The 24,057-nt window shown below is 40.0% G+C and overlaps 1 protein-coding gene across 1 annotated transcript in view; it reads right to left on the bottom strand.

Annotated features, from left to right (window-relative positions):
• Positions 1-22,561: 22,561 nt before the first annotated feature.
• Positions 22,562-24,057, bottom strand: part of ENOX1 (ecto-NOX disulfide-thiol exchanger 1) — a 357,032-nt gene continuing 355,536 nt past the window's right edge. Inside the window, 1 exon segment of the mRNA XM_063149347.1 lies at positions 22,562-23,515. Within this exon segment, the coding sequence (XP_063005417.1) occupies positions 23,384-23,515 (132 nt within the window). The 3' untranslated portion in view covers positions 22,562-23,383.

Here is a 24,057-nt window from a genome sequence, read left to right as displayed (position 1 = left end):
CCCTACAGAATATAAATCAGCTTGTGCTGCCTCAGCATTAGCTGCTGAGCAGCCAGTGCATGGGAAAGTTGACCTCTTTACTCGGGCTGCCTTGAAGCTTAGTTGAAAAAAGACCCAGGTTTTGTTGGATTGAGAGTGCAGGTGGGAAGCACTTGTAAGTTGGTTCTACATTGTGAAAAGTCCTCTTTCAAAAGCCTGTCCATGGATGACAAGAAAAAGCAGAGTCAAGATGTCCTTGGTGCCTGGTGAGCTCCTGGTTTGGGTGCCCCTGGGTGAGGATGCTGAACTCATAAATGACATTACAGCCCTGAAAGTGAGTCTACTCCTACAAGCTTGTGTTACCAATAGTCTTTAGAAAATGTGGAAGCATAGGCTTTTACTGCCCAATTTGAAAAACTGAAAACATGACAACTCTAAAGCATTAATGATACCAATGGCTACTCTGTGATTCCAAACCAAAGAAGAAAAGCCATAGTAAGTAATGACTTACACCTTACCAAAGAGCTGGAGTTGAGGGGCTGGGGGACATTATACAATTCCCCAAAATGCAGCAAAAAGAATGAACATAAATGCTTCAAATTTTTGAATGACTCAGTGTTTCAGAAAAATGTGGAGGAGAAAATGATTTCATAAAAGACAAAGGCACTGTTTCAATTAAATAACTCATCCATGCCTGGAAAAGCCACCCTGTGATTCACATTTTCCTCTGCTGTGTCCATCCAGCAGAGGTTGCTAATGATTCTGATAGCAAGTTATTTCAGTCAGTAATGGTAAACTGAAGAATACAGAGCTTTTTCCACTGACCTTTGTGCCTGCTTTTGTATCCCTGCTTGCACTTGTGCAAAAGCACTGAACAGGTATAAATGCTTTTCATATCTGATACCTGGTAGCCTGTAGATATACCAAGGCAGCCTGGTAGAAATGAGGCTGCCTCACATTTGTTGCTTTATGAAATACTCCCCTTTTATTTTTGGTTTTTCTGCAACCAGCAAATTGCTGATGCTGCTGACTGGCAGGCAAGATTGCCTGATCCTCATTGCTGCAGTTTTGCTACCAATGCCCAGGGCTGAAGGGAATTTTTAACAGCATGAAAGACAGGCTGAATATGACGAGGCAGTGGATATGAGTTCGTGGAGTTTTTTCCTGAGGACTTTGTTTCAGTTTCTTTCATGTAATTTATTATTTTTAGGCTTTTGAATAAGTAAAAATAAGTGTTTGTTGTTATTTTGATTTTTCTTTTAAAGAGAAATAATCTTCTTGCTTCTAAGCTGATTGACATGGTGGTCATGATTGACATGGTGGTCATGATTGACATCATCCAAGGAAGATGTCTCTTCAATTTTCTTTTCTTTAGCAGCCTGTTGGACACCTTTGTGGAGGTCCAGAACACTTCTGTTTCCAGCAAAGTGGAGTAGCAACAGCTGCATTTATCTGGAAATCCTAATAACCTGCTCCAAGCCATGGCATTTCCTATATTTCACATCATTTGAATGTGGATAATGAAATTCAGCAGCCATCACTCTTCATGTTTAAAAAGTGTATGTGAGCAGGTAAGCATTTTAAACAAGAATTGCAGTGCCAAAGTAATCTCTACCATAATACCCTCGCATTCCCTGGAGTTATAGTTGGGATTAATTTTCTTCATGATGTTTGAAAACTGGGGGAAAAATGAATTAAAGCTTTCTACCAGAAATTTCAATCAACATTAAAGAGTTGAATGTATACTACTAAACATAAATTTAAAAAACCAAACCCAAACCTGTGCTTACCTGCTCAAAGGCTTAAATGGATGTTTTTCATCTATTTTTCTTCTCTGTGAGTGGCTTTGCTTAGTGAAAGTTTTAGTAGCACAAATAGATTAGAAGAATGAACTTTTGAGCTAGGCACAAGTGTTAAGAGGAAAGAATTGGTTTTATTCCTATGTGAACTTTTGCATGAACTGTGCTTAATCTCTGACACAGTGGAAATAGAAGAGGTCAGCTCAAGTATTCTGCAGTAACTGCTACAACAACTACGGAGTAAGAAGAAATATTAGCAAAATAAGTAGGAAAAAAAAGGAAATTGCAGACTGTAAGTATGTCTTTGAGACCACTAATTGAAAGTAATTTGTGGACTTGAATTATTCACTGTTAACTACTCACTGACATTTGGCCCTCTAAGATGGTTTAAGATGAAGAACTGATAACAATGTTGTAAAACTTGTACTGTCATTTGTAACTTATTTCAATCAAAATGAAAGTATTTTGAATCTTTCTAAACATGTCAGTTATGAAATCTGTGTCCAGTTGCCTGATAGTAAGAGAGATCAATGGGAAACCTTGATGATTAAGCTATTTTGATGATAGAGTACAATTATGCAAAACAGTTGCAATGTTTATAAAGACAACAAGATTTAGTTTCTGGCCTGATGCTGTGATAAAGAAGGTCCAATCTTCTGTGTTGTCCATCTCCTACAGTTTCCTTTTTCATATTCCTTATTGAAAAAATTACTGGGAATTTCTTCAGTATTTTTCCTTCTGGGGTTGGGTTTTACCAGTCTGCTGAAAATGTCCACTGAAGAGGTTTCTTTAAAGACTTTTGACCTTTAAGGTGAAATAACCTCATCCATAATCTTCAGTGCAAATTTTTATAGCTGATAAGCAATTTTGCAAGGCAGCTGGCCATTTTTATATCTTGAAAAACTGGTAATGATACAAAGAGTTGATTATGGTTTACAATGGCAATAAACCTCTCAGTATTGGTTGTTACCAAAATAAATTGCCATTCTGTTAAATGTTAAATAACAAGTCATAAACTGCTGAAAACAACCAATTTCTTGTGGATTATTGCCCAAATAAATTTTAGTAGAAAGTGCAGATCATGAAGTTGTGATCAGCAGATCAGGCCTAACGAATTTTATGTGTTTTAGAAAGCTGAAGGATCCTCAGAATATGATGCAAATTGTAACACCCATTAAACAAAAAGAATTAAGTGTCCTGGTAGTTTTGGGATTTTTGTATGAGACTATTTTTATCTTCTGACACCAGCTCTTGCAGTTTTCCATAGTTTCTTAAAGTGTTGAAAATCCCAACCAATGCCAGCATGCTGAGCCCACCAAGAAGGCAGAGAGGAGCCTGTTCAAATACAAAGCACCTACATGAGATGTCTGTTCAGAATCAGAGGGGTTGGAATCTACTTTGGACTAATTAATAGTGCTCATCTCACAAGCAAAAATGCCATCAAACATTCATAGCTCAGGTGCCATCTTCCCAAGAGTGAATGACAGATCTTCACCATAGCAACGAGTGTTATCTCCTAAGAATAACATTAACCTCCCTTGTTGCTAGTTTTAAATCCTTGGGTATAAACAGCAGTTGCAAGGCATGTGTGCCTTGACTGTGTATTTTCATTACTTAGTATGTACTGGGTGTGCATTAGCTGCTGTAAGACTTAAAAAGACATCACCAGAAGAGGAAGTAATTAAAGGGATGGAAATACAGCCATTAATAATCCAGTCCTGGAAACATGATCAGGGAGAGTTCTCCTGTTCATACTCATGAAAATCAGATCTCTCCACAGAGAAGCCTGGCAGAGAACACTCTTCAGCAGCAGCATCCTCCCCCTCCATCCACATGTTGATTTCAAATCAGCCAGGGAGAGGTGGGAGAAGAAAGCAAAAGGAGCAAGGGAGGGAGGGTTATTTCTATTTCTCTCATTTTTTCTTCTGCGCTTCCCTTCCTGCATACTTTTTTTCTCAGGCAGGGTTGAAATCCAGGAAACTTGTACCAAATATTTTAGCTATTTTAAATTGCTGCATTATGCATTTTTTCGGAATGTCACCAAAGCTTTTTCCAGTAAAGGAGATGAAATTCCCCTCATAATAGCCCTGTAGGATACAGTGATATCCTGGGAGTGCCATAAAAATGCCATTAAGAGACATTTCATTTTGCCTTCTGGGGGCTCTACACTTATCTATTTTGACTTAAACTCTTTCTTCCATTTCTGCAAGAGAGGAACATGACACAGGAGTTGCACAAAATGAGCTCAGATCAGGGAAGACAGATTGTAAATCGAGACTTGCTAGAGCTAAATCATGTTCTCTCTCTTGATCTCTTATCAGATAACTTTTATCCAAAAGGTATTGAGGAAGTTAATTGCAACTGCTAACATGAATCTTTAGGAAATATCATTCTCCAGAGCCTTCTTTTCCCTGTTCTCCAGATCCCATGTTGAATTTTTTTCAAGGCCTCAGATATGAAATGGTTATCTTGTGAATTTTAACATCCTTATCCTTTCCTACAGAACTGTTCAGATGAAGTAAAAAAACCTGTAGCTTTTTATTTGCAAGGTTTAGGAATCCAGAGAAGCAGTGCATGAGGGGGAAAGGCAGCGGCTTTCTGAATTCAAATGCTTGCTCTGCTTGACAAGCTAAAGACAAAGGTAAAAAAAAGAATGTTTTCTTTTTAGAGACTGAAGTACTACAGACAGACTTGAATTAGAAACAGGCTGAAATTCCTGTTGTAAACTTCTAATTACCTTGTGTGGCATGACTTCTAGATACACTATCTTGCAAAGATAGTGAAGTTGTGAGTACACGCTAAGACAGTTTTAGACTTTACACAAGAAGATTATCTATCCTTTATTACAGAGTTTTCCTTCTGGTGCTTTTCTTTTTGCTGAGCAGGGCAGAGCAGAGATTCATTGTGAAATCTAGCAAAAGAAGCGAGCTTCGAGTTTACTCAGTATCTCAAGAGCTGTTCTAAGACTAAGATTAAAGGCCACTAAACAAATTCAGGCTCCATTTGTTTGGAAATTACTTAATGGCAAATATATTTATATTATCCAGTGACTAGGGTTTTTTGTTGCACTAAATATTTTATTCATTCAAAGCAATAATGACTTGGGTTGTGTGTTTCTTTATGTGCAAGTGCAATCAAGACAAAACCCCAAAATCACAAAGTGGTTTTTACAGAGTTATATTGCCCGGCATTTCGGGCAGTAGGGAGGGGGGGCTCTCTGTGAGGAAAGCCCTGGACAGGTGTTAACATTATTCCATTTTTCTGACACCTATTTCTCCATACACTTTGAAGGGGGTAGATGATCAAAGGTGGAGCTGCTGAGCCAAGTATATTTTCCTCTATATTTGCAGCTAAACAATATAAGAGGGTGACTGTGACACACAGGACAGGAGCTGAAATATATACTCAGGACCATTCCCCAGTTATTCTCATTTTTTGAAGCCAACAGAAACTTTAATAATGGCCTTGCTGTGGAAAGGGAGTTTTGAATGGCAGTATGTTTTATGACTCTTAATTAATTTCTCCTTCAGTTGTTGGTCTGATAGCTGACTCCTCCTTCCCTCTCCCACTCACACTGTGTGGCGTCATCCTGCAACAGCTTTCCTTGCATTTCGCTGAACACAGCCTCATGAGTCTCACTGTGAAATGCTTTGGCACATAGGCAGTGAGGAAAAATCTGTGTAACAAGCCTGATGCCTTAGAAATATTTTGTGTGTTCCTCTGCAGAGCATAGAAAGTGTAAAAACACAGGGGAAGGTATTCTGTGGGAAAAAATGTATTACTGTATGTCACATGAATGCTGTTTGAGAGCTACAAATTCCTGAACAAAAAATAATAAAATGTAATGAACAAATGAACACCTCTCCTCTGGAAACCTACATAAGAAGACAAAGCTCAGCTTCCACTTGGGTTGAAACTTGGTAGGAAAAGTACAGCAGGAGGGGAGAAAGAGAGGAGCCCTCGGACCCTTGCAAGCAGGTGGCATCCTTCCTTTCTCCTCCTCACTCTTGGACAGTGTGTGACACAGGTATCCCACAGGTACCTCTGCAAACCCCGAGCCCACACTTGAACGCTGCACCAAGTGGTGATGGATGCGCACCTGCCTGTCCCTTTCCCAGGCTTTGCTTGGAAAAAGAAGGTGCAGCTGAGGTTAAAATGAGGTGGGATGACAGGAAAGAAAATGTGGTGTGGCCAGTGGAAGAAGACCTGGACTGCCCCTGAAGTGCCCTGAATTTCTCAGCTGATGTGTGCACATCTTGCTCTCCCATAGAATGGTGGGAAGGGAGGTCAGAAGAGCTCAGTTGGAAACAACTGCCAAGGATAGCAAATTTTTACAAATTAGCATGCCTTTTGGGAAGGAGGAAGGCAGTGCAATTTTGATGAGAGAGGCTGCTTTAGGTTTGGGCTTAATCATGCAAGGTACTGAGTGCCTTCAGTCCTCATTCATGTTGATAGGAGCTGACTGTCCTCATGCTACCTGGCAGGCATGGCTGCTAGGTCAGTTCTCATTCCCCTCTCCCCCACAGCCTGTCACTTCACTTCCTAAAGAATGTCTTATTTGATGTCATCTGTAGCACAGGGAATTAATGAGGTTTTCTTTCAGAGGTTTCTCATTTATCCCCAGAAAATCAAAGGGACAGAGGTTTTTCTTTGCTTGAAAGTAAACCTCTAAGATGACAGAAAAGAGGTGCTTGTAGCATCCCTGTCCCAGGGATGCAGAGGGGGCTTGGACCTACTTTGGGTCTGTGAAAAGAAGGAGCAAATGTTTGGTGCCTGACTGTCCTCATGAGCTGTGGTTCTCCTTTCTTGTTTCAAAGGATTTCTAACCCTCAGGGACCACCTCTGACCACTTCATTCCTTGAGAAATGGATGCAAGGCATGCTTAATGTCAATGACATCTTAATCATCTGGTCTTTGAAAAGTGAGAAGGCCAAGACAAATACTTGTGTTAGCAAAAGAATCATAGTGTTTGGTAAACATGGGCTGCATGCATCTAGTTGAGATGCCTCTATGCTGAACTGTGCAGTTCACAAAATGTAAATGGGGTGCTTATCAGATGGATTATTTTCTGAAAGCACAGGCAAAATTACAGTAATTACTTTTCCTCCTGCTACATTATCTGTATTCCCAAGAAACTTTATAACTTCATGCAGAAAATAAATAAATATTTACTTAAAAGATCAGAATAGCTGAGTAAAGGTTCCCTTCACTTCTCACAAAATCAGCATTTTTCTTGAACAAAAAGCTGTTCTTGGCAGCCTGAAATTTTCATGGGGGCAGGTACTGTCAATGAAAATTTTTCCAAGGAGTTCTCTAGATATTAATCTAGATTTTCAAGAAGCTACAATTTTCTTAAATTCACACCGCTTTGACATGCCCTTGGGTGAGAAATGAGTTCCTACTATTCCTCCTTCAGCAACTGAGTGCTTCAGCCCAGCCTTTTAGATATAACCACCAAGATTATTGCCTGAGAATAATCAATATTAAGGACTCACCTTTTTAATGTGAGATAAAGATTAATCTACTTTGTCACTCCACTTAGACTCCCTTAGGCCCATTCATAAACATGCATTTGATTGTATTTTGTGATTTTCAATTAATAAATTTAAAGGACTAGTTTAAAAAAATATCTGCCGTGGCTTGTTCAGCCCATCAAACTGTGTAGATTGTTGTATAATTCTAACACCAACTGGTTCTACAGCATCATAGGGCTCTGAAGACAAGTAATAAGCAAGCTTTATAACACTCCCTCATCCATCCCAAATGTAAACATTTTAACCTGATTTATTTGGTTTTTTATTCTAACTTATGAAAAGCAAAAATTTTCTTGGGTACTTGTATCCTTTGTTGCCCTAGAGTGATAGTGCCCATAGTCTTTCCTGGTTTTGTTGTCCTCAAAATTTCCTCACGAGGTAGAAAAAGTGCTGTTTTATAATAACTGAGAAGTGCAGAAAAGTTAGAAGACTTTTCCCATGGCCACCTGGGAAAGTCAAAAGGGGTCAAGAGCTCAAGCTATGAATTCAGCTGGGACCTTCTCACTTCCTTTCAAGCCTGCACGTAAGAAAAATGCTTCTCAGCCACTCTCACACCCCTGACCTGGGAAGGGTGCAGTGTCCTCAAGGGGTACACCTGGATCTAAGGCAACCTGTCTGACTGTACTCTGAAACAGCCTCAGAATGTTCAGCCTGCTCATCACAGTCTTCACCACGAGCTGTGAGGATGGGAACAAGCAGCTGGGTGGTGCTGCACACTTGAGACAAAGACCAGGACATCAATCCCTCTAGTGATAGCACCAGGCCCTAGGACACTGCTTCAGCCTCTGAACTAAGCTTCTTCCTATAAAATACAGTTAATATACAGGTGCTTTGTAACTGGGCAGAGACTTTGTGATGTGAGCAACATCATGCCAAAAACACCCATTTGATTCTGATTAAGAAATCAACACAAAGATTCAACCTCATCCAGCTCAGCCCATGCCCTAAGCACATGGAGATGGCAAGAGAGACATTGCTGTTCTGTAACACATAAGTGCAAATAGTTGGGAAATTGCTGAAAAGATATCAAGTAATTAATTGAGCATCATGACTGCACCATTGCATAAACTCCTTGAAAGAGCAGCAAAGGGTGAAAATTGCTGATGGCAATTTCCACAGTAGAGTAATTTAGCTCAGAGGCAAAGAGAGCGGTGAAGGAGAGAGAGAATATATATGTCAGCGTGGGAGAAGGTGGATTGGTACAAGAAGGAGTGCATTAGAGTATGTGTGAGTGTGGAGGAGTGAGTTTCTCAAAATTAGGGCAAATTCCGCATTCATAGTAGGCCTTGCAGAGAAGCTGCCTGTGTGCATGTGTATACATATAGACAGGTTTGAGCTTGGCCATCTTGGGGTCATTACTGTTTTTTAAGGCATTTTTCTAGAATATATTTCCAGTTCTTGCTAGTGTAGGGAAAAAAAAGCAACCTTGAGGGTGGAAGTGAAAGTCAGCTGAAAATGTAAAACTTAGAAGATGTACCAGTGATTTGGAAAATGCATAAAAGCAGCAAGACTTTGTTTTTTCAGAAAGTAGAAAAATGGAGAAGGGGAGATGGCAAGGGAAGACTGTAATTGCCTCTTGGAAAGATGTTGGCAGTGTTTATCAAAAGAGGAAATGTAGGGTGGGTGAGCATTCCACCTCCATCTCTGGGAAAAGGAGAACATGTAGAAGGTTCTATGCCACTGACAATAAGGAGTAGGAGTTTAATTGCAGAGATTCATCCTTCCTCTTTCACCATGCCAGTGCCTTCATGTAGGCAGAAGGAAGATGCTGTTTGCTGTTACCTAGAGTCATTGGATGTAGAGAGAAGAACACCTAGATATCAAAGGTTAGACCAGTAAGAAATTCTTTTCAACAGCAACTCCATTAAAAAAAAGTCTCTTTATTGACACAGGCAGTGAAGTATATCCAAGTTCTCTATGCACATTGCATCTTTCCAAAATGTATGCCAGGAAAACAGAGTCAGATGTTTAGGCTCTGGTTCCTACTCATTGCTGGTTTCCCTGGTAATCCACTCTAGCACTATTCCAGCTTTGAGACTCCTAAGCACAAATTTTTGGGCTCATTTCCAGTCACTTATCCGTCCAGTGGGAACAGTCTATTTCTTACTTCACCCACTTAGGCACAGCAATTTATACTTCTGATTCATGCTGTGGCGGACTGAGGGGAAGATTTTATAGTGGTAATATCAATTGTCCCCTATCCCACAGTAACTTTAAAGTACTTAGCAAAACCTCAGGAGGTGTAGAAATGCATGACAAGAAAATAAAGTGTTCGTGTAAGTAACAAAATTGTCCCTTACCTATCCATTAAAACCCAAAAGTCATGTTCACACAGTCAAAGTTTCTTCTAATTAAGAAAACACCTCACAGGGCAAGGATTTCACCTTGAAACAATATTTCAGAGATATTCTCAGTGGTCATTGATCATAATAAGTAATTGATCTCTTGGTCAGAATCTAAAAGATTTTGCTCTGACCACATTAACCTAAGGATGAAGCTAAGTGTACATTCAGTTGTCTGTATTTCCTTTCCCCTTGCAGTGATTCAGTGCAGCATTGGCTGAGGATAAACAACATTCATTAGAACAGTTTTGATGGATTAGCTACATTCTTCACACTTTCCACACTTAAAAACTTCTAGCACCAGTAGTTCCTACGGCCAGTTCTAGGATCACACAAAGGATTAAGAAAGCCCATTATTCCTTGATTTTGTCCTTTAGTGTTACGTCTATAATGGAAATGGATTACAATCCTGAGATTTGGGCTGTCTGCATGCTGACCTTACAGGGCACAGCCAAATTATTGGAGATGAATGTTTCTCTCAAGATGCTGTTTTCTATTATGTTCTTCTTTAGGAGTGGAAACCACCTGGGATTGACTGTTCAAATTGAACTTGATTTCTAGAAGCTTTTCAGCTTTACTGCGTGCATGTGGCAATAATTACTTGCAAAATAAGGGCTGAGTGGATTGTGTTTTACCAAATGATTTAGGTATTTGTGATTGATTTCCACCTGTTTAAGTTCTGATTGCAAAATCACTCTATGGAGGAAAAATATAGATAAGTGTCAATATTGCATAACTGAAGTAAACATCTCTTGGTCTCCCAAAAGCTGCTTAACTGGTTTCCACTGTTTAGATGTACTCTTGACTGTGGACTATGACGAACTCTTCATATGAATTTTTAAATTGGCTCAAAATATTAGGTCACAATCTCTTTGGAATAATTTAAGGAATAATTTAATGGTAATGAAGTTAAAGATAGCACTGAAAATAACCCCTTTAAGATGCCAAATCATTAATAAACACTTGCATAAATTCCACTTCCAAATAAAACCTTTTAAGAGATTCTGAAAAGTTTTGCACGCTAGAATCCAAATACATTCATGCACAGCTCATAGTGAGACTGTATAAAATAGTAATGGAAAAGTCAGCAAGACCCATAGGCCAAAAGCTACAGGTTCCTCAGAGCAAGTTTTTGGCTGTGGATGGAACTTTTTTTTGAGTAGACTGGAAAGTTAAGGTCTCAATGTTCACCTTGGCTCTGACAGGCAGATATGGTCCAAGTTAGCCTAAGCTACATCCTACACAGATGAACTTTTAGGTGTCTGTGTGTCTGCAATCATACATGCAGCCAGTGGAGTTTGGGGAGCCCCCCAGCTGCCTGGATATAAAAATACCTCCCTCTAAAACAATCATCTACATCTGGGAAGCTGACTAGCACTACAAACTCTTTCAGCCTAACTTAGTGGCTTGCTTTTCTACTGCCTGTAAAGGGAACATAAGCACTCTGCTCACACATCAACTTTTGGGAGCAAAAACTAGGGCCCCATCCTTTGCAGAACCTACCTGTCTCTGAACTAGGTAGGCAAAGGCTTCTGTTGTGTCTCTGTGACTCCCTCCTTGTAGACATAGGTGTGTTTGGACATCACCTGAAAGACATTGCAGTGTGAGAAAAACTGGCGGCTGTGCCATGCAGTTCCCATGGCCTGGCTGCTTCTGCGCTAGGGAGCACTGGACACTGAGGTTCAGGTCCCCAGATTCCTTTCCAAGGAGGAGGGAACATGCAGACCTGCAAGCCTTTGTCTCAAGGCTCTCTGTGTTTCTGTTGCAGTTTGGTTTATGCAGGACAAGCTGCTTGGTGCATGTTGGACCAATGGGCATTTCATGGAGTAGCTCCAATTGAGTCCTTCAGGAGAGAGCTAAGGACTTGGGAGAGCACCATGTCATGAACACAGTTCTGAGCTTCTCTGTGGCCCTGGGAAGGGCCATGGGTTTCTCAGCCCACTCTTTCAATTTCCATTGTTTAACTGAAAAATTGGCTTCTCTATTGATGGCAGTGGAGACTCCAGCTTCTCTGGAGTCCAAGGTCTGTCTCATATGTGGATGTACTGAATCCTTACAGAGCTGTTTGTTTTACAATTGGATCTATATTGGTACTTCAAAAAGGAAGTATTCCAAACATCTTGTACAGGATCATTAAACAACTATTTTAGAAACTATTTTCTTTTAAGATGCATTTATGATGTGGATAGATAGATGATAGATAGATAGATAGATAGATAGATAGATAGATAGATAGATAGATAGATAGATAGATAGATAGATAGATTTTTTTTTTCCCCTCCTAAATGTCTGGGATTAGAAGCAGTATGAGAAGTTATGTAATGTTTAAAATACCATCACATTCTCCTAGCTGGTGATAACTATGGATTTTGATGTTAGGGATATGCTCCTCTATTAATCTTATCAGCATTTTTCTTTTTTTAAAGTTTGTCCCTTTAGAAACATTCCTGTACCCCCTTGGACATAATTTTTTTGTTTTCCTCAGAGATCCTGAGATGATATTGAGTTACTTGGGAAATTGGATTTGTCAGCTTTATTTCTGGTGGCTGTCTACATTAATTTTATAATTAAAACCCAAAGATGTGTGTCTAATATGTATAAATCTACAAAAAGCAGAAAGAGGAAGAAGTGTGCTAAAGCCCATAAAAAAGAAATAGTTTGACACATGTCAGTGCTACGTTTCAGTGCAAGAAAGGAAATATTTTTTTTGGCAGAGAGCTCAGAGAACATGTACGCAAATCAAGCAAAAATCTTGTGAATCTGAAAATTAGTCTGTGAAGTGTTTGTAGTCACAGTCAGTTTTTGCTAAAACATTCAAATATAAATTATTGGATTGCATATTTGGTATGCACTACAAGTTTTGCTCATTTATACACAGATCATATATGTTCACAGATCATTTTGTATATAAGGCTGGGATATGGAAGGAGAAAAAAGTTGATTCAGGGAGCTCCTCTCCTACCCACATCATCTCAGCTTCATTTTCCCCTGATTCTAATCATTCAAGAAATCTTAAGCAAGGAGAAATACACATTTCCCCATCCTTTCCCCTGTGCTATGATGCTGTTCTAATGTTTGACATTATTATTCACCCCACACATTATAGTAAGCTATTTACTTTGTCTGGAGCACCACGACCTTTGTGTGACTTGCCTCCTTTGTGGACGATGTGAATAACTCACTGCCTGTGTGTGCCAGCAATGGCAGTGTTCTCTGCTGACTGATACCTTCAACAAGTGATGCTGCTTTTGAGGGCAGCAACACCAAGGCGGTGCGGTGCTCTGCAGGTTTAGGAGCACTCCAGGAAACAGCAATCACAGTTCCTACCACTGAAAACCCTCCTCAAACGACAACGTTTTCCAGGTGTTTCCTTGTTGCACTGAAATCAGAAGGCTGGTGGGAGGCTAGCCTTTCCAGTGAGGTCCAGCATTTCCAGTGAATCACAGCTGAAGATGGCTCCATAAACTCAGCACCCCCTCAACGAGGTGGCAGTGCAGGATTGTGGATGAGCTGCTTGACAGCTAAACTGGGATGAGATAAAGTCACTGCCAACAAACATTCTCCAGCTCTCTGTGCTGTGAATGAAGTCATCACTGGCTGGATGTTGTAACCCTTGGTTTTCCAGCAGCTACCTACCTGCAGCAAAGACCAAGTGCATTTTCCCCATGCTTCTTCCTCCTCAGCTGACTGCAGTCTCACATCTCTTGTCATGATGTCTGAAAAACAGCATTCCTGGTGATCGCTGGAAGCTGGTTCTTGTTTACCAGCATAACTGGGCTGAGAAAGCAAGGTCCAGTCCTGTTTACATGGGACTTGCTGGCTGAGGGCTGAATTGTGCCCCTACCTGCCAGATGTCAGATGGAGGCTTTGTAGCTGCTTTTCCAGTCATACGGCACAAGCCTTGAGTCACAGTTGCTCTCCTGAATTTAGATACTGTGGGAGTAGTGTCAGTTCCTAAGCTAGGTGCTGGTAATCCATGATCTCAATTAGACACTACAGTTTGGACTTCTTGTTTCTCATACTTGAATGAAAATTTAAGTAAGTGGTAGCTTTTGGTCCATCAGGATAAAATTACTCTGAGTAGGCAGCCTTTCATCTTTCAAGGCTAGTTAATATTATGCATTTATATAAATCTTTATGGGTTCTCAATTGCAATTGCTCATTCCTTTCTTTTTTGTAAACTAGACAGATTGTCATTTGCATGTAGATTTTCCCCTACATATGAGATTATTTTATTTTGTGGCTTGGTAGACATTTTTCCTTTGTAATTCACCCATATCTGTATGATTTGCACTAAAATAAAAAGAAATCACATAATGAGCAAACCGAAAGACCTGATGCATTGAAGAAACAAGAAGCCATCGTCCACTCAAATGGTCTGGAGACCTCACACACACATACACAAATCCATATCAAAATGCAGACAGAAAGAGAAGGGATAAAGGCTGGATTAAGAAGACCTTGAGAAAGGTCTCCTTAGAATCCCAAGAAGAATGTCCTGCCCACCCATGTGCTACACTTCAAGACCTGTGTTTCTTCTGTTTCCTTATGTTACTCGGAATGTGAGTGACTCTCAGGGCTTGAATTCAGAGGACCATGGCTCTCGATCAATTCTACACAAAGAACTGTGTGGGGACTGTTTGAAACCCCAGAGTTAAGAGTGCTGAGAAGCCAAGTGTGCACCTACAGCTGCAGGAAGGGGATCAGTCAGGTAGGTGTCCTTGGAACATGTTGGATGGATGCAATCTTGCATGAAGTGATGGCAACTGGGACAGTGGGACATTTTGCCTATCCAATAGTTCAGCAGATGAAGTACTCAGCTGGACAAGGGAAAATTAGGCTCTGCACTCTGGACCATAGTATGAAGTGGTGAGTGCCTCCAGAGGCAGGATATTCTGCAAAGTTAGTTGAGTGGCTTATATCCCTCGCATCTTTGGCTCCATGTCTACATGACAGTGAAAATTCTGGTACTGATGGCTTTTAAAAGCAAATTCTTGGTAGAAAACAAGCATTGTGTGGTTGGGTTTTGGAGTGCTGCTTTAGTAGTGAGTTTGGTCACAAGATTCCCTTTCTCTCTGTTTGCTTGGTGACACCTCTCAGACACCCACTAGTTAAAAAAAAAAAGTGAAGACTTGGGTCTTAGCCCAAGTCAGTGTGTTGCCATGTAATATAACTGTGATTTGAGGGAACTTTTTAGCAGTGAGTTATGCTCTATGTCGTGGCACAAAGTGGTGATTTCTCAACACCTCTGCTGGGAGAAGAGCTTGATATTCCTGCATAGCTTTAAACTTGTGCACCTTCTGCCTAGCTGCAAAGCCGAGACTTTGTGTATCCAGAGCTATTTTCTTTGTTACTTACCTCTTGATGTAAGCTGTTATATGCGTTCTTGTGGGATTTTGTGTTGCTTTTTTTGCCAGCCTAAACATTCTCATTCAGTTTGTTTCACAATGCATCAAATAAAGAGAGCTAATGAAAACCTTACTTTAGATTAGTTACACAGAAGAACAGTAGCACTGATAGTGGGTTTGCCTGCAAGGACCTTTCTATAACCTTCCCAAAGCCTTGAATTCCTCGCATGACTTAATCTCTGTAACACCTTTTGCTTTCTTCTGAACATGGTTACAGGCGTGGTTTGGGGAACATGAGACAGGTGTGGGCCAAATGGGTCTGGGAGATGAAACCTTATTCTGGTTATTTCTGGATTGTTTTTGCTGCTCCTTCTCCTTTGGAAACTGTAAGTAAAGTAATTTAAAGGCTTGTAGCGAATTTAGGAAGAAGTTGTCCAAGTTCTTGCCCCAATTTGGATCCACCCCCTATTGCTGCAGATCATCCATAGTTTCCTGTTGATGGTACAGCTTGTTAACTGCATGAAAAGAAGTTTTGAACTACCTCTAAATTAACTTTTCAGAAGAAGACAGCCCAGATTGTATCATATTGCTCAACCTGGAAGCAGCAAGTAGAGTGGGCAGAGGCTGCACAGTCACAGCTGTGATGTCTCCTGTGGCCAAATTAGCCTGCTCACTGCTTGTGGGGATGTGTACTATGTGACAGTCACATCTCCAGCTGCCCATTGATTAGGCCTCTTCCCCCAGATCCATCCAGATCACCCTCTGGTGTCTTTCTCAATGCTGCATATGACAGAAATCTCAGCATTCTTGAAAGAGAGACAAAAATTTAAGGTCTCAGTCCTAAACATATACAGATTTCATGATTGCATGACCAATGTATGTCCCTGAACTTCTGACCATCTGCCCAGGATTTATTCCTGTAAATAAAAAGCTCTGCATTGTAGAAAAGCAACAGTTCTGTGTGACTGCCCAGTTCCATTTCACCTGGGCACAGACTTTCACACTTTTCTTTGCACATTTGAACTGCCGAGACCACAAAAATCAAACAAAGGCTGCAAATCCTGCATTGCTCCTGCTCCTGACTGTAAACCTCTGAAACAGTAGGGATTTCAGCCTCCACACTGAAATCTCTTAAAAGGGGAGGACTAATAAAATACTCACAAAGGATAATACTCTTTTTTTTGTTGCTTCTCCATTTCCCTGTACTAACCTTTTTTTAAGAGCATCTCATGGCTATAAACTGGGAGGGGTTTTCTTTAGACTTAAAAATCCCATCTCAAAACATTCTGCGTAAATATAACATGAGCTCTTCTCTGTCTTTTCTAATAGGATGAGTCTCTTTTCCAGCTATGTACTTCCAAATCTTCTTGCTCGCTGTGAAGATTGAGGGAGAAGAATGGGGTCGCCAGGATATATTTGTGCTTCAAGAAAGCCTGCCTTCCCTTCCTCTGTCATTGGATAATTTCCTTAAAACAGTTTATCCATTTTACAGATCAGAGATTCAAATCCAGTCCTGAAACTAAAGTTTTAACTAGCAGAAGTTCTGTGGACTCAAATCAGGGTCAAATGTGCATTCTGCAGATGTCCCCTTCCTCTGCAGTTGGGACAGATGAAGTAAGGACTTCATAGGGATGGAAATGAAATGGCAGGTGATTTCTGTAGACCTCTGCTGGGACAATAATAGATGCCTTCCCTGTGCTGCCCTGTGGACAAATAAAACACCTGTTTCCAGAGCTGTCAGTCAAGAACTTCTCAGGGTAAGAAATGTGTTTTAGAAAAGTTGGGCTGTTGAGACACCATCTGGCTTCTTTCTCTGTCAGTGTGCTTTACTGTGCAAAAATGGCTTCAGTACCACCCCACAAAGCAGCTCCTGCCTTGCAATTCTTTATTAGACAAATCAGCCTTGAACAGGTGGCATGATGCTTACCCATGGCTGTTTTTCTCAAGAAAAAAGTGTATTTTCCATCCTGATGAGACTTCAGCTTTTTTTGTCTCCATCTAACCAAGGTAACAAGTTCAACCAAGGTGACAGCCAGCCAGAGTGAAGGGGTGGAAATGACACCCTGGGATGAGGTCTGATTACCTGGCAAATGCTTGCTTTCCATGAGAAACATATATTCTCACTAACCTTCAAGGACAAGGAAAATATTGTTGCTAACATCACCATCAACCACTGGTAGAGCTAGAGATGCAGATTTTTTCTTGAAGGGAGGGGCTCTTCTGCAATTGGAAGTTAGTATTATCTGAGCTTATTTTGGGGATATAGCCAACAGCTGAGTAATTTTGGATGGTTCCTCTTTACAGAGTCTCAGTCACAACACCTGAGGCAGCTGACTCCATGGGCAGAACCAGCTGAGGAAATGCACAAACTCTCATAAATTCAATACCCCCATAGTTTACAAAGATTTTTACTATGAAATTTTATCTCTTCTTCTTCCTTGTTCCCCCTCTTCATTTATAACAGGCTTCTGGGATGCCCTGGGATTTGCGTGGGTCTTTTGATGGAACGCCAGGTTCTAACAAAATCCCTCCAGTCTCTATTTTTAATCCTATTTTATGGTCTTCTGTTGCTTCACTCACATTTCCTCTCACAGGCGTACCATGTCTTCCCCCTGTGAAATGCAAGTCAGCTTTTAACGTCAGCAATCAGATCTGCAGAGTGTACAAGTTTTCCAGCCTCCTCCCCAGACACAACCAGGCTAATCAGCTGGATTCAGTAAGGAGCAGTGATAAAAAACAGAAATGCACCAGAGGGTTAAATTTTAAATACAACAACTCTAATATGGGAACTGTTTTTTTTCTGCAGAAAGTTAAAAAAAAGAAAAAGTGAGGGAAAACTTACCTAGTTAAGTGTGTATTATATTATACTGAGCTATTTCAGAGCAACTACTTGAGATTTTTCTGGCCTTAAGTCCTGGAGCAGCCCTTTAAATTCATAGCCTACATTCTTCCAAATTAACTGGTCTTTGCAGGCAAGCCCTCAGCTACCTTATTCTAAAATTCTAAAATAGACAAGCCAGTGTCAACGCCAATGCCCAAGGGCCTAACTCAGCCAGCTTTTCACATTAAGGCATTAAGCCTCGTCTGCATAAGACTTTTAAAATGTATCAGCTAATATGTGCTAATGACACACATTTAAACCCTAGTCTAGACAAAGCCTGTGCGATTGCCCTCTGAATGCTTGATGCGATCCCAACACCCCGGCAGCAAATCTGATCACCCCATTTTAATCATGAAAGGCTATAAACATCTGAGAGTTACCCAAACCTACCCCATAGGGAAGAACAGGGCTGTGCATGGGATCTAAGCCTCAAAATATCCTCATGGGGTGAGACCTCTGGCCCTGCACAAGCAAGCCTGTCAGTGGGGATAAAAAAGGCAGGCTTTAGCAGACAGAAACGTATCTATGCAGAGGAATCTATTACACCAGGATGAAGAAAACGACCCAACAGCAATTCACTTGCGTTACTGCTTTGACATTGGTGATCAGCTCACAGTCTGACAGGAATAGGAGGCAAAGAGTTGAATTGGAGCAGAGATGTGGCTGTGTGTCTGTGTGCTATAAATGGATCAGTTTAATTCAAGTAACAGTTTTTTTCCACACGTTTTAAAGCAAGTTTTGAAATATTGGAAAGGATATTAAAAAAAAGAATGCAATGATTCGAGGAAGAGAAGAAAAATGCTTTATTGCAAAACACTTAAAAACTCAATCTGTTTATCTTATGAGAAAGAATACTGAGAAGTAAATAGACTACAATATATTAAAATCTTCACGGGGAGAAAATATGCAGTACTAAAGGAGTATTTAATCCTGCAGAGAAAAGCAAACCTAGCTAGAAGAAGCCAGAAAAAATGAAGTTGGGAAGTTAGGATCCAATTTTGACAGCACTAATCTCTTCTAAGAAACTATCAAGCAAAAAATATCTTTTTAATCATTTGATAACCTTGATTATTGCTGGATGCTTTTATGGCAGGTGTATTTTAATCCACCTTATGCTATTGGGATCACTACAGAATTAACAGTGACATGGCTAAGGCATGAGCAGTCCAAGGCAGTGTTTTTTTTAGGCTTCAATGTTATGTGTATAAAAGTACATAAATTGGCAAGAAGTACTTACCAACCAGAAGTCTGGGCAAATGGTTGTAATATGTCTGTGTTATGATTGCAGGAATGCTGTCTGCTAGGTTTAAAGGAATATAAACCTTTTTCCTCTTGCTGCCCCACGAATATCCCCATTGGAAGGGCATCTGACATTGGAGTCAGCTTATTGAATCTGAACAGGCACAGTGTTACCCAGTGTGAGGCAGAACACTTAATCAAAGACACTCCTGAGCATATCTATTTGATTTTTCTTACAAATTCAATGTAATGGGTTTATAAAATCAGAGTATCTGTACCTTGTAAGCATAATTTCCTGATCTGGCTGGTTTTTCAGTTGACTTACTTGGTATTGAAATATTCAGTTTTAACTCAGTAAATATGTAGTCAGTTTTTGCTGTCCAAGCAGTCACACACAGAACCAGAATGAATTTGATGCTGTTTCTACTTTCTTTTTGAGGGAAAAGTTAGAGGAAAAGAGCTGCAGAACTTGGTAGGATAACCAGAGTGACAAGTCAAGGGACAACTTGTACCTTTTCACAAAAAAGAAAAAAATTATTATAAAAGCCTCACTTTTAATGCTAAATGCTGAGATGCATTTAAGTGGAAAAAGTGGATATCAGTTCTACGTCAGACCTGGCTAATTACTTGGTTAGAGGGACCAAAAAAATATCCAAATCCAACTCTCTCCTTTCCCTCCTCTCACAAAATCTCCTTCCCCAAATCAACTCGTATAATCCCAGAACATTTTTGTCATACTAACACTGACTGTCAAAGCCATTCTGATTTTAAATAAAACAATGCTTGCAAGACCAAAATTTTTACTTAAACAAACCACCCAGAATGCTCTTACAACCAATTTTCTAGCTTTAGATTCCATAGCATTTGCTGCACATCATGTGTAGCTAAATGTAGCATAGCTTGATGCAGGATTTTCTCTAAATCTCAGTATAGCTGTTCCTTAAGTGAATGTGATGCTCTGGTAGTCCTGAACATGCAAGTTTTGCCCTAAACACACACACTTCAATAAACAATCGACTCCGCTATGTATGAGGAGGCATTAAGAATTTCCTTTTCAGTGGTGGAGATAATGCAGTCTTCATCAAACATGATCAAACATAAAACATCTCTTGTGAGCAGAAAATGCAGTTTAACAGAGAGGTTACACTTATCTCCCTTGAATGTGCAGAGTTAAATGCACATTTGTCCAGGAGGTTTTGCACAGTGTATCTCTTAATCCTTCTAGTGGGAATCAGATACAGTGCAGTAAGAGGCTGGCCCCTCTAAGCTGATGAAAGTCACCCCTTGCAGACATCACTCCAAGACAGTTCAAAGCTGAAGATGGTCTGAAAAGCTCTCCTGGGAGAGCAGGAGTTCAGGCCAACCTAACTTACAACTCAGTGCAAAATACCCTCAGCATGTTTAGGCAGTTAGAAATCAAATCTTCTCCTGCTCCACCAGTCCCTATTGGAGAAGAGGGGGCACTGCTATAACTTTCTTCCATAACTTGCAGTTGCATGCCAGGCTGTTGCTCAGTCTCATCTCTTGAGCTCCTGGTTAGCCTGATGTCTTACCTCTTTGGCCCTTTTTTGTTTTCCCCCACTACTGTTGTGAAGATCCTGCTAACTGTAACTGGGTTTGGCTCTTTGCCAAATGGCCACCGTCCTTCAACCTGACTCAGCTGCACAAACTTGCTTTAGGTCTTGTGGGAACCTATAAGGAGCGTCTACTTCAATTGCCTGACCACAACAGGGCCGACAAAAAGTTAAATCATGCCATTAAAACCATTGTGCAAATGTCCTCAAACACTGACAGCCTTGGGGCATTGATCACCTTTCTGGCCAAACACATTCCAGTGTTTGGCCACTATCTCAGTAAAGAAATGCTCCCTAATGTCCAATCTAGGTGGCTTTCCTGTATATAAAAAAATCCTATATCAAATCCTGTATCAAAAGTGGCTTTCTCATTATTAATCTCATTGTATTAGCTGCAGAACTCCCAGCTGGATATCCCAAGAGTCATCATAGGGACATTTCAGCACCTAAATGATGCAGCTCAACGTTTTAATCCAATTTGCCCCAAAGTACACAAAGTTAAAGCTAGTTCTTGAGCCTGACCTGATTTCCATTGAGGATCTCCCTGGATTTCAGGTTCTCAACTGATACATTACAATATTACAGGATGCCTACCTGCTACTCATACTCAAAGTTTAGATCTTTGGCAGTACCTAAAAGCCAGTTAAGGAGTTCCCTTTTAGCTGATACTGTACAAGGATGAAAAATGTACCAGTCTAAAGCTCTGGTACCATTCTAAAGCTCTAGACCATTCTACACAGATAAGAAAACCCCATGAAGAATAGGAAGAAGAAAAATATATGCAAAACAAATATAGTGATTAGGTTACAAGGTTCTGTAAACAAATGTTTTCTGACTGTCTGGTCTTGTGAGAGAGACAGTAAAGGGAAAAAAACGAAGAAGGACAAGGAAAGGAAGGACAGAATATAATGAAAAGGTATGACATGGAGTATGGTGAGGTGAAAGTTTTCTCACCCAGCCTAAGTGGCATCCATACACATTTATGTTAGAGTACCTAAATACAAGCTGTCAGACTTAACACATTTATGTCAGAATTATTCATGAAACGGAATGATCTCAAGAGAGGAAAGAGTTATTACTTGAATTAAACTAGTTAATTTTCATTAACATAACTGGCATATAATTACTAGTTTCACCTGAGTAGCTTATCACAGGCTCTATAGCAACCATAATTGAGATGTACTTGATTTTTTAAATTTTGTGTGTACTGCCTGAAAGCATAATTTTTTTACCCATAATAGACCTACTAAGCCTCTTTCTTTTCCCATTTTGTACACAATTAGCATTTCATTTAATATTTCTATATTCCAGGTAGATGCCAGAAGAGAAATAGATCTTAAAGTACCAATCACCAAAAGCCATGTTGGAGAGTTCCTTCACTACTAAATGCATTTGACACCAATTGCTGTTTATTGAAGGACCTGAGTGAAACCTCACTCTGACATGTATCTGGAGATTCCCTGCATCTGTTTCAGTTTTCTCTATTTCCCACTGTCGGTGCCCCACTTCACAGGACCAGCTCTCTCGTGTCTGGCTCCTCTGCCCTGCACAGGGGTGTGCCCGAGAGGGGGCTGCTGTCTCTTACCCACAGCAGCTCTTACCCAACACAACAATGAAAAGAGGAAATTTGAATGTGTTCATTTTTCACCCATTTGCTTGTTGAAAAATAAAATCAAAGGCCCATGCTGCTACTTCTTCTACCAATATTTTAATCTTAGCTAATATTGCAAGCTCTTTTTTGATTTATAATTCAATTAACAAAGTCATCTGCAATTAATAGTTCATGTAGGGGAAAGATGTTCCAGGAATCTCTTGCTGGATCAATTAAAATTCAATAACGTCAGAAGAAATACTTATGCAAACAATATGGTAGAAGTCATATTTATTGATAAAAATTAATATATCTGCTATAAAATTTGTAACAGTAATGCGACTGAATATTTATTTTGATGCATAAACCTGAATGTTACATACCAAATACAATACAGTAACACTGGTTTCTTCCTTATTTACATGTTTATGAAAATTGATATGCAATCCATGTTAAAAGAACTTGTAATGGAGAATAGTTACTTTAGAAAAATAATATTCTTGATAAAGCATTCTTGAGGACTCCAATCACATTTTCAGGCCTCTTTCAATAAGGCAAAAATCCCTGGTACAGCATATAACTTAATTTACAAAATACAATAACCTCAGACACATCTTCAAGTTTTCTTTTGGTATGCTTTTCCTCACTGTAAAATCAGTCAATTCTCTTACTAAACAGAAAGAACTTTCTATAACAAAACTTAATGAGTTCTATTACATATCACATATAGATCGCTGTAGCTTAGCGACCATAACCAGCAATCTTTCTCCTTAACTGTTTGCTCAATGAGCTTTTCTTAGATGTAGGACATGTAGTATTTTGAAATCATTATGACTGTGGTATCTTTCTTCAGTTTTCATAGGAAACAATCTGTCACATTTTGAAACTTTTTTTGAAATTTTATTTTATTTTAGGAACTGGTGCACAACTACATTTCCACTCACAAGAGAACGTCACAAATGTAACTAAAATTAGGCTTGGATAACTTTGAAAACATACTACTATGTGCCCAAACCCAAATTTCTTACTTTAATACTTTATAACCCTGCCATGCTCTAGGAATTCTTCTTCTGCATAGCTTCATTACTAGTCACAGTCAGACAGTTTTAATTCCTTCAAAGGCACAAAACTTCCACCTCTTTTCCAGTGTTGCTCCTACACCAGTGAATTCTTGTTTAAACATGCGTGGCAGTCTCATCAAAAGCATTTCTATCTCATTTGCAGAGATCTGAGAAAGAAACAAAGGTAAAATTGAAGTGAGAAAGCTGTCCTGGAGCTTGTAAAGAGGAAACATTGAGAAGAGATGTAATAGGGGTGTGGGGGGAGACAAATCCAGGCCATATGAAAACAGCCAACCATTTTTTTAACCTTAGCCTGATATGACTTTCCAGACTCCAAAGCAAGTGCAGATTCCTTGAAGGAATGATTTTGCTCTTGTAGATGCCTGTAAAGCATCCCCCTGTAAAGCAATGGCAAGTGCCATGCTGGGGCTGTGGCCACAGTGTGGTATGAAGTCCATCTAAAAACTACAGTCATAGGTGCTCTTGTGACAACGAGGAAGCAGATGGGACCTTATTCTTCTTCTCAGCCTACATGGTTTTGAATGCTTTTCCCAGCTCCATCAGCTTTTCTCTTTCAAAAAGATTTTGATCAGCTTCCTGTTGTTACTGAAGGCTGACTATCCATGGTGCCACCTTCCCTTGGTCTTACCCAGTTCAGCAGCCCCAGATAATTAAGCAGTAAAGCTCCCAGTTCTGCATTGCTCAGGAT

The sequence above is a fragment of the Melospiza melodia genome, chromosome 2, assembly GCF_035770615.1.
Source record: "Melospiza melodia melodia isolate bMelMel2 chromosome 2, bMelMel2.pri, whole genome shotgun sequence".
NCBI lineage: Eukaryota > Metazoa > Chordata > Aves > Passeriformes > Passerellidae > Melospiza > Melospiza melodia.
Note: the sequence above shows the minus strand (reverse complement) of the source record. Positions and strands in the feature narration are given on the sequence as shown.